Source organism: Acanthisitta chloris, unplaced genomic scaffold (assembly GCF_000695815.1).
Source record: "Acanthisitta chloris isolate BGI_N310 unplaced genomic scaffold, ASM69581v1 scaffold8008, whole genome shotgun sequence".
In the NCBI taxonomy this organism is placed as follows: Eukaryota; Metazoa; Chordata; class Aves; order Passeriformes; family Acanthisittidae; genus Acanthisitta; species Acanthisitta chloris.
This window is the reverse complement of record NW_008688633.1, coordinates 60,394-70,931: the sequence shown is the minus strand read 5'-3', so window position 1 is coordinate 70,931 and position 10,538 is coordinate 60,394. Positions and strand designations below refer to the sequence as shown.

The 10,538-nt window shown below is 41.3% G+C and overlaps 1 protein-coding gene across 1 annotated transcript in view; it reads left to right on the top strand.

Moving 5' to 3' along the window:
- Nucleotides 1-437: 437 nt before the first annotated feature.
- THBS1 (thrombospondin 1) overlaps nucleotides 438-10,538 on the top strand; it is a gene marked incomplete at its 5' end in the record, with an annotated part of 14,321 nt that continues 4,220 nt past the window's right edge. Inside the window, 16 exons of the mRNA XM_009081101.1 lie at nucleotides 438-1,022; nucleotides 1,536-1,611; nucleotides 1,856-2,052; nucleotides 2,219-2,344; nucleotides 3,854-3,947; nucleotides 4,275-4,448; nucleotides 4,821-4,997; nucleotides 5,313-5,486; nucleotides 5,663-5,790; nucleotides 5,907-6,059; nucleotides 6,540-6,758; nucleotides 6,900-7,007; nucleotides 7,388-7,547; nucleotides 7,911-8,029; nucleotides 9,673-9,907; nucleotides 10,280-10,507. Of these exons, the coding sequence (XP_009079349.1) occupies nucleotides 438-1,022; nucleotides 1,536-1,611; nucleotides 1,856-2,052; nucleotides 2,219-2,344; nucleotides 3,854-3,947; nucleotides 4,275-4,448; nucleotides 4,821-4,997; nucleotides 5,313-5,486; nucleotides 5,663-5,790; nucleotides 5,907-6,059; nucleotides 6,540-6,758; nucleotides 6,900-7,007; nucleotides 7,388-7,547; nucleotides 7,911-8,029; nucleotides 9,673-9,907; nucleotides 10,280-10,507 (2,953 nt within the window). The remainder of the gene's footprint in view (nucleotides 1,023-1,535; nucleotides 1,612-1,855; nucleotides 2,053-2,218; nucleotides 2,345-3,853; nucleotides 3,948-4,274; nucleotides 4,449-4,820; nucleotides 4,998-5,312; nucleotides 5,487-5,662; nucleotides 5,791-5,906; nucleotides 6,060-6,539; nucleotides 6,759-6,899; nucleotides 7,008-7,387; nucleotides 7,548-7,910; nucleotides 8,030-9,672; nucleotides 9,908-10,279; nucleotides 10,508-10,538) is intronic.

The following is a 10,538-nucleotide window of genomic DNA, read 5'->3' as shown; positions in this document are numbered from 1 at the left end:
GAAGAAGGAATGGGGTAGTAGGCTGCTATCATGGTGCCATAGAGAAGCTGCTACTGTGCTTGTTGTCACTCAGCTGGACTAAGCAAGCTCACTTTGCTGTGTCCTAGCATAGGAATATTGCAGTCTGGGCTTTGATGTCTATTTCTCTTCTGCTAGAGTATAAGGAGGTGCCAGAATGGCTGCTACCTCCGCATGTCAGTCAGCAGGTACCTGGCACTCCTGTGCTGACTGGCTCCTGTACAAGAATGCACATGTACTGCCACACAGTAGCTCCTGGTGGGACTGCTGCACCATCAGAGCTACCATCCGGGCTCTGATGTGAGGTGCTGTGCCTTGCATGGTGTGCACCAGGAGCTGAAATTTTAAGCAGTCCTGGGAGATATGCACTAGTCAGCCTCCTCTTGTCCTTTTCTCATGATGTTTTGTTCTGATCCCTCTCTGCAGAGTCCCGGAGTGATGATAACAGTGTGTTCGATCTCTTCGAACTTTCTGGCTTCATGCGGAAGGGAGCTGGGCGCCGGGGACCCGGGGTGTACCTGGTGAAGGGACCAGAATCCTCCAGCCCTGCCTACCGTATTGAAGATGCCAGTCGCATCCCTGCTGTCCCTGACTCAAAGTTCCAAGACTTGTTAGATGCTATCCATGCTGAGAAGGGCTTCATCCTCCTGGCCACTCTCCGTCAAGCCAAGAAAAGCAGAGGCACACTGCTGTCCGTGGAACAGAAAGATGGCTCTGGTCATGTCTTCAGTCTAGTATCAAATGGCAAGGCGGGCTCCCTGGACCTGAGCCTTTCTGTTGATGGCAAGCAGCAGTTAGTGTCAGTAGAGGATGCCTTGCTGGCTACTGGACACTGGAAGAATATCACCCTGTTTGTGCAGGAGGACCGAGCTCAGCTCTATGTGGGGTGTGAGAAAATGGAGAATGCTGAATTGGACATCCCCATCCAGAACATCTTCACTAGGGACCTGGCCAGCAGTGCCAGGCTCCGTGTTGCCAAAGGGGGAGTCAATGACAACTTCCAGGTAAGACTTTCACTTATATTTTTGCCGAGTATTTTTGGTCATCTGCTTTGAAGGTGCATTAGCTACTCAACCAGCCCAAATAGCTACAAAGGGCCTCTAAATCTGCTAAACTTCAGTAATGGATTTTCAAGGGTGAATCATTAGATTTGCAGGGATGGAACTTTCTGCAGCAATAAGAAGGTGCTGAAGCTTCAGACACATAGTTGTAGCTTCATTGCTCAGCTTCTTATATGAGGTTCAGGAATTCATGGGTTTTTTCTTCCTGCCCAGAGAGTTGCCAGGCCCCTGTGATCAAGGATGAGACTGTTAGGAAGCAGGGCTTGTTTTCATTAAAGAGAATAGAGCAGAGTGTTTCACTTTTCCATCTGTCTGGAATAGAGCAGAGTGTTTCACTTTTCCAAATTACAGATCACAAAATTACAGATCTTACATGACCTTTAGTCTCTCTATACAAGTGGTGCTTCTTTCCCTTGCAGTTGCTGCAAGTAGCTGTAATTCTTCCTCTGTCCGCAGGGACTGCTGCAGAATGTGCGGTTTGTGTTTGGAACAACTCTGGAAACTATCCTGAGGAACAAAGGCTGCTCCAGCTGTAAGTCTACAATCTTCTGAATCCAATGACCTATTAAAAATAAAATTTCTCATTACATTAGAAAGACAAGTTGAAACAGAACGCAGAAGTATGCTGACATGCAAATCCACATTGCATAAGAAATAAGATTATATTTCTGCCGGCACCCTAATGAATCTGGTGGCAGCTGTTTAGCAGGTGTTATCCTGGAATGATAAATGCACATGGTAAAAAATGCATTTGCTTTGTCTGTTTTTTCTCTTAGCCACTAGTGCAATCATTACTTTGGACAACCCCATCAATGGTTCTAGCCCAGCTATCCGCACTAATTACATTGGCCATAAAACAAAGGACATCCAAGCAGTCTGTGGTTTTTCCTGTGATGAACTAACAAATATGTTTGTGGAACTGCAAGGGCTTCGGTCCATGGTTACAACACTTCAAGACAGGGTTCGCAAAGTGGTGAGTGTCAGTTAAATTCGTGGTACCTTTCATTAACTGGCACTCAGTGAGTTTATTATAACCTGCCTTTTGAGAGCCTGGTTAAACAACAAAAAATTTACTTTGACTTTTGTGGAAAAGGGTGTTTTCTATGTTAACTTTTATATATCTCCTCTTTGCCCTCAAGACTGAAGAAAATGAAATCATTGCCAAAGTGGTACAGATCACTCCTGGAGCATGTATTCATAATGGCATCAAGCACAAAAATAAAGATGAGTGGACTATTGACAGCTGCACTCAATGTACTTGCCAGGTAAGATTCCTCACATTCAAAAATTCTCTCTATGTAAACTCATGAGTTAACAGATGTTCACTCTAACAAAGAATGTAATTTAGAAATCATACACAGACCTGGGCATACTGGAGTAGCCAGAGAATTATTCAGTTGATTTAATTCTACTACAGATCTGGTATAAAGGCAGCTTTCATACAGTGTTACAACAGCAATTTTTTAGAAAGTTATACAAAACTCTGATACAGCTGGTAACACACTTTTAGTTCCTTAAATTGGGGAATGCTGGTATTCTTTACCTAAGTCCATGAGTAACCTAAAAGTCAGTATCAGTAGAACAAATTTATAGTACTATCAGCTTTGCTCCCTGGAATACTTTACATCCACCTTCTGTCCTCACTGGACCTCCTGTTAGCTTAGTAGGAAAAGACATTCTAGTGTTTAGTAAAGGCTCTTAACCTTTGTGGTGTTTTTCTTCATCTAGAAAATGCTTCTAGCTCTGTCCTATTAGTTGTTACCAATTATATGGAACAGCAATCCCTTCCAGATTTTAGTCTAGCTGTTTAAATCCCAAGATCACCTGGCAAGACTTATGCTTTGTGTTTTGCTTCTGCAGAATGTCTTAAACATACACAAACATACAGTTTAAGGGATTCTTTTAACTCTTTGCTTGTTCCATTTGAGTATACCTTAGCAAAAGCACCTTGGAGTATCATTCTACCAGAGTGGGTTAACTAGCCTGCCACTCATAGAAACTAAAACTTGTATATGTGCAATCCAAGGCATCTCAAATTCTGCATCTGCTTCTTTAATTCTCTAAATCTTTTGTCTTATAGTCAGCAAATAATGCTGGGACTTCTGCATTTGCCTCTTTCCTACCAACCTTCTTACTCAACATCAGCTGTAATAGCCTTAATGTAGTCATTTGCTTGGGGAGATTAAAATAGTAATCACAAGAGCATTCTTCTGACCAAGCTGCTACCTTTAGGAAGTAAAACTACATACTGCCATTTAGCTCTCATTACGATTGGAGATGGGTGTTCTTATCCTGCCAGCTTGGCTTACAGATCAGAAATCTCTAAGTATAAGTTACAGGTTTCATGACTCTTCAGCAGAGTCAACTAAACTCATTTTATCTTTACTATATAATCAGTTTAAATCCATATTAACTGAAAAAGTTGGCTTCTCCTTCTTGTTTCATTTCCTTGAAGTCTGACCTTAGACTTTGATATCACATAATAGTCCTTCACCCTAGCCAGCATCTGCTAGTTACTTGTGATAAACTTCTGCAAAACCAAAATATTTCTGCTCTTGACTGAAAAATAATGGGTGAGACTGGAAATGAGATGACGCTTGACTGAGAAAATACCTGGGGCTACCCTTGGGTTGTACTGGATCTAAACACAAGGGTCTCGGCTTTAGATATGTTGTTGAGTCTTAAGGTGCTTCAGAAAAGATCTGTTATTTAACCAGACTCCAGACATTGTTTATATTTCATTTGTTTTTTGCAACTCTCCCAATTATTTACAGAATTCTGCCACTGTATGCCAGAAAGTGTCCTGTCCTCTCATGCCTTGTTCCAATGCCACTGTGCCTGATGGGGAGTGTTGCCCCCGGTGCTGGCGTAAGTACTTAACACTTCTATAGCAGTTGACTTTACCTAACTAGACACATGCTGCTCTAAACTATACCACAACTGGATATAACCTTGCAATACTGAAGTAAGGTTAGTCTGCCTCTTTGAGGTGCATCACTTAGGTGATGCATGTTCAAGTATTTTCTACAACACACAACATACCGAAATGTTTGAGTTCATGGCCTTTATCTTTTACAAGAAGCATGTGGCTTGTGATGACAGTTGTGTCCTCTTTTTTGTGGAGAGAGGGGTGGGAGAAAAGACATGGGAAAAACATGTACCTGGAGTCTTATTCAGAGCTGTGTTGTTCTGCAGCTAGCGACTATGCAGATGATGGATGGTCTCCTTGGTCTGAATGGACTTCATGTTCTGTGACCTGTGGTAATGGCATTCAGCAGAGAGGACGTTCCTGTGACAGTCTCAATAACCGCTGCGAAGGGTCCTCTGTACAAACTCGGACTTGCCACCTTCAGGAGTGCGATAAGAGGTGTAAGTACTTAATCTGCTCGTGCTGGTAGTAAAACATGGACTGCTTTCACTGGCTTAATGTTAACAGCGAAGATTACCATGTAGCTCTGTCACTGGCATAGATTGTTTTAAGCTTTAAAGACTTGTATTAATCAGATAAAGGGGAGCATGTAGTAAACAGGTGTGCTTGGGCAGTGCTCCCAGGACAAAATTTGAGGCCAGTTTAGGTATGAAATTTCCCTGCTATCAAAACTTGATTTGTGACAGTGCAGAGGCTATCCAATCAATATATATGGAGTCTTTGGTACAGTTCTGGTACTGGCTGTGTCCTAGGTGCTGTGCAGCTGAAGTCTATTCTTCAGAAACTCTTGCTAACAGACATCTCTCTTGTAGTTAAACAGGATGGTGGCTGGAGTCACTGGTCACCGTGGTCATCATGTTCTGTCACTTGTGGCACGGGCATCATCACTAGAATTCGCCTCTGCAACTCTCCAGTACCACAACTGAATGGCAAACCTTGTGAGGGTGAGGCAAGAGAAAACAAAGCCTGCCAGAAAGATCCTTGCCCAAGTAAGTGTGTCCTGGTGGTAACTACTATTCAGTAGCTTAAACAGTGAGCTTCTTGAGTAGTTGCTATATAACCTAGTTCTCATGGTGTTCTCTCTTTAAACTTAGAGGTGGGCTACATAAAACCTCACAGGTTAGGCTCAGATGGTACTAAATGTTTACTGTGGCTCTCCCATGGAGTCCATTAATTCTGTCATTTATGTCGAAACAATGTCTGAAGTGCTCTCACTACAAAAGTAGTAGTCCGTAGTCAAGTAGAAACTAATTGTACTACTGAATTTAAGCTATACGAATCTTCTAACTTCTGTCTCCCTTTAGTTAATGGCAACTGGGGACCATGGTCTCCATGGGATGCTTGCACAGCGACATGTGGAGGAGGACTTCAAAAACGCAGCCGTCTCTGCAATAATCCCGAGCCTCAGTATGGTGGGAAGACTTGTGTAGGTGAAGCTAGAGGGACCCAGGTCTGCAACAAACAGGACTGTCCCATTGGTGAGTATTGATTTTTCCCATAAGCATCTGAAGGTTGTAGACAATCTTGAAAATACTGATCTAAAAGTTTTATATAAGCCTGTGAATCACAAGTGCTATAATTTTAAACAAGGATATCAGCCACATGCAGTATGTAGCAATGCTGTTGTTGTAACACTTTGTCCCTTGTTTCTCAGATGGGTGTCTGTCTAATCCCTGCTTTGCGGGGGCTGTATGTACCAGCTCCCCTGATGGCTCCTGGAAGTGTGGTGCCTGTCCTGCAGGCTACCATGGTGATGGTATTCACTGCCAGGATATTGATGAGGTGAGAAGACTATAGTTTGCCCCTTGAAAGGGAGAGAAAGAAAATGGGAAGGGAGGATAGAATCTGTGTTTTATAATGCTAACTATTTTCTCCTCTATGTCAAACTCGTATTTCAGTGCAAAGAGGTTCCTGATACCTGCTTTGTCTTCAATGGAGTGCACAGGTGTGAGAATACTGAACCTGGGTACAACTGTCTTCCTTGTCCACCACGTTTCACTGGAACACAGCCATTTGGTCACAGTGTTGAGGATGCTATGACTAACAAACAGGTATTGTCAAATTGAGAACTGTTCTGGTTTATGAAAAACGGAAAACACCTGTGTATTTTGGACTAGAAGGATTTGATATGTTTAATAAACACTATCTTCTGTAATACAGAACAGAAGGAGCACTAAACAATTTTTACTCAAGTTTGAAGTGAATTTTAAATATCACTGTCCTCCTCATCCATGTAGGGTTCAGATATTATACATAATTTTAGGAGTAATTTAACCAGTATTCACTAGTAATACAACGGTATGTGCCTCAGATATCTTAGTGCATGGTTCCATTTGAAAATACACTGTTTGAACAAGAAAAATAATTAGTGCTAAGATTGCTACTGGAGTTGGGGCCTGGAAAAATGTCATGTATGAGGCTTTTATGTTTTATTTTTCTGATTGAAGGATCAAGATTTATTTGAATCTCTGGGGGGAAATGAGGGATCAAAAGGTGTTTTCAGTGGGTTTAATTTCTGTGTGGTCTTCTAGGTCTGCAAGCCACGTAATCCATGCACAGATGGAACACATGACTGCAACAAGAATGCCAAATGCAATTACCTTGGACACTTCAGTGACCCCATGTATCGCTGTGAATGTAAACCAGGCTATGCTGGTAATGGCATAATCTGCGGAGAAGATACTGACCTGGATGGATGGCCAAATGAGAACCTTGTTTGTGTTGCCAATGCCACTTACCACTGTAAAAAAGTAAGTTTATTCTGTTTTTCCATCTGTACACCTACCTGACTGAGGTATTACGATTTTGCCTAATGATTAGCTCTTGCCTGCTCAAATCCCTACTGTAATCACACCAGGAGCAAATACATCTGTGTACTTTATTCTTTCTAGGATAACTGCCCTAATCTACCTAACTCTGGGCAGGAAGACTATGATAAGGATGGGATTGGTGATGCCTGTGACAGTGATGATGAGGATGATGGGATTCCTGATGATCGGGTAAGACAATGGAAAAGAACAGCCTTTGAGAATGTGTCTTTCCCATTCCCTTTCCTAAAGCTGACATTTAGCTTCTTACCTTAATCATGAGACAGTAGGAAATTGCTGGCACTGACAGCTACCTAGAAACCTTAGAGATGCATAACAGTGCAGACAAACTTTATGCAGCTGTTTGAGCTTTGAAAGTTAATTTTCATTTTTATTCAGCCATTCTTACACTCATGCAAGCAGCAGGGTGTTTTAAGATAGCAGCATTCCAGTTTTAACTGTTTCCCCACCTTTCATTTCTTCTTTCATGTAGCAGTATAAGCATAAACAGAATCTGGTGGAAGCTTTAAGGAGACTCTTGTTAAAGCTTGACTTCTTTCTCACTTTTGCAGGACAACTGTCCATTCATCTACAACCCACAGCAGTATGACTATGACAGGGATGATGTTGGTGACCGCTGTGATAACTGTCCCTACAACCACAACCCTGATCAAACTGACACTGACAACAATGGAGAAGGAGATGCATGTGCAATAGATATTGATGGAGATGGTAGGTGGTCTCTAATCACAGATGAATCAAATGTACTCAATATACCACTGATTTCCTACCAAAGTTTCATCCCTGAACACACAAAGTGTCTCTTGTGGTGGTTTCAGGACACAAAGACTGCTGAAAGAACAGTTAGGGCTAATGGAAATTCACTTTGAAATATATACACTTTAGCACAGTTCATTTCTAGCTCCCCTCTGAGACAGTAGGAACAGAACTGTGTAGCAGAGCTAATGATGGGTCAAGTTTCAAAACATTCAAAGGCTGCTCAAACTGCTTTCAAAAATGTATTAAGAAGTGTGTGGTGTCCTTTGCAGCATTTAGGTGTTGATTTTCATTCATGAACTTTCCTTAATTTTGCAGGGGTCCTTAATGAAAGAGACAACTGCCAATATGTCTATAATGTAGACCAGAGGGATACAGACTTGGATGGTGTTGGAGATCAGTGTGATAACTGTCCACTGGAACACAATCCTGACCAGGTAGGGGATTTGCATTCTATAAGTAGAGGACTGATATTATAGAAAATACAGTATGTTGTGTGTTGTAGAAAATATTTGAACAAGTTACAGCTTAAATTTGACTTGTTACAAATCATTCTTATTAATTTCCCAAATGGTGCCTTTATCAAATAACATGCTCTCACAGTTTGAACAGCTGCTAAGTATTTTTTGAAGTGTTAACTCTAGTGAAGATCTGTGAAACTACTGTGTGTACTTGTCTCCTAAACATTTCTTAGGTTTGTCAGTTGTGGTGATTCTCATAGCGAGATTATGAAGAGGGTAGTTCCTACTACCCTCTTCATCACCTGTTGTGCTGTGTTCACTTAGACACAATGTTACTCTTTAATCTTTGTCCCTAAGCTTGAAGCAGCTGCATTCCAGAAGATAACTTTTTCTATGAGGAAGTTGAAGGCAGCACAAGTTCCTTTTCTCTAAAGAAAAGGCATATTCTGACAATATAAAATTTCCCTTCATAAAAGTCTAGGGAGATCCAGACTCTCGGACAACTTACTCCTTCAAAAACATTTGAATGCAGAAGTGTAGATAAAGCTTGTGCCATCCTCTCAATTAAAAGTCTTAATTTTAGTAGCTCCAGGGACATAACTGGAATGTTTGAAGGGTTAGAAAAGCTGTTGAAAATCAGTGCAATCTGGTGTAGTATGGTCTTGTAGCCTAGAAGCAGGGTTAGTTGAAGGGTTTAAACATATAATATAAAAATGTCTTAGTCCTTGTTTGCTTTACTACTGCCCTGCCTGAGGGTGGGAAACACCTGAAGATCCTTTCAGGCAATATTTCTCTTATGACTTTTAAATCTTAATATAAGACTCTAATGACTTTTCAAACACTTTCCTAATCAAGTTCTCAAAGTGGAGATGTTAGATTTCAAATGGCAGAACTAGTAGCTATTTAAACTGTGTGGTCTGCCTTCTGTCTACACCAACCCGAGGGTCATCCACCAGTGTTGACAAGGCCACTAGACTAAACCTTGAGGCAGTCTTAGGGGATCACAGGATTGTTTTTCTTGGTTTGGAAGCTGATTAAGCAAATGACTGGCTAAAATACATGATCAGCAATCACAGCAGTTAATCCAGTCTGTGACCACTAAGGGAACAATTGTCTTGACTGATGATTCAGGCAGCATGAAGAACATTTATTATAAAGAAAATTATGATAAGTAGAAGCTGTAAAACCAAGACTTGGTAAACTGTTTTGATGTTACAGTCTCTACTGGCTAGGTACAGAGTAGTCCTACCATTATCTGGCCCTTGGAACCACATTGCTGCCAGTGAAGGTGGGAGGGAAAGTACCCTGTGTCCAATATGGTAAATTAGTAACAGAAGAGCCACATGGCAGAAAGGAGAAGATAAGCTGATGACCATACTGCTTTCTGATGCTGTGAATTCAAATTAAAACCAGGACAAGACTGAAGTAGCATGAAAGCAGTTAGCAAAGGCAGCTCTAAGTCTGTATTAATCCACTCACTACATTCATTTTGGCTCTTGATAAAGCAAGCAGAAATCTCCGTTAATTCTAGATGTTGACGTATATTTCAGAGACTCCTATCTCAGCCTTCTTTAAGAGACTTTTTATAATGTTCTTTTTTTCCCCCCCTCCTCTCATAGGAAGACTCTGATTCCGACCGCATAGGTGATCAGTGTGACAACAACCAGGACATTGATGAAGATGGCCATCAAAATAATCTTGATAACTGCCCCTATGTGCCCAATGCCAATCAAGCTGACCATGACAAGGATGGAAAAGGTGATGCCTGTGACCACGATGATGACAACGATGGTATCCCTGATGACAAAGATAACTGCAGATTGGTTGCTAACCCAGATCAAGCCGATTCTGATGGTAAGATGACCAGTATCATAGTAACACTTTAAGAGTATCTTCCAATAGTTTGCATTTTTTATTTCTTTTACATTATTTAGGGCTGGATGAAACTTCCAAGTAACAAAAAATAGAATGTCTGTACTGTTGTTATAGTGCATCTTGGGAATAAAGAGCAATGTAAAAATGACCACACATCCAACTTATTCCTAAGTCACTATCAAGGTGGAGTGAAAGGGCATTTATATAGTAGCTGTTCTGACTTCTGTTGTGTATCTGTCAGCAGTACCTGGGCAGTCAGAGATCTGCAATTAAGATTTCAACTCTGAAGTTGTAAGACTCAGAAGCAAAGAACAGTGTTAATATAATGGTAAAATTACTTTTATCCTGCAGGTGATGGACGTGGAGATGCTTGCAAAGATGACTTTGACCAAGACAGTGTGCCAGACATTGATGATATCTGCCCTGAAAATGTGGAAATTAGTGAGACTGATTTCCGAAGATTTCAGATGATTCCCCTGGATCCCAAAGGAACATCCCAAAATGATCCAAGCTGGGTTGTTCGTCACCAGGGTAAAGAACTGGTTCAGACAGTCAACTGTGACCCTGGTCTTGCAGTTGGTAAGGAAAAAAATTTAATAGGCATTACACT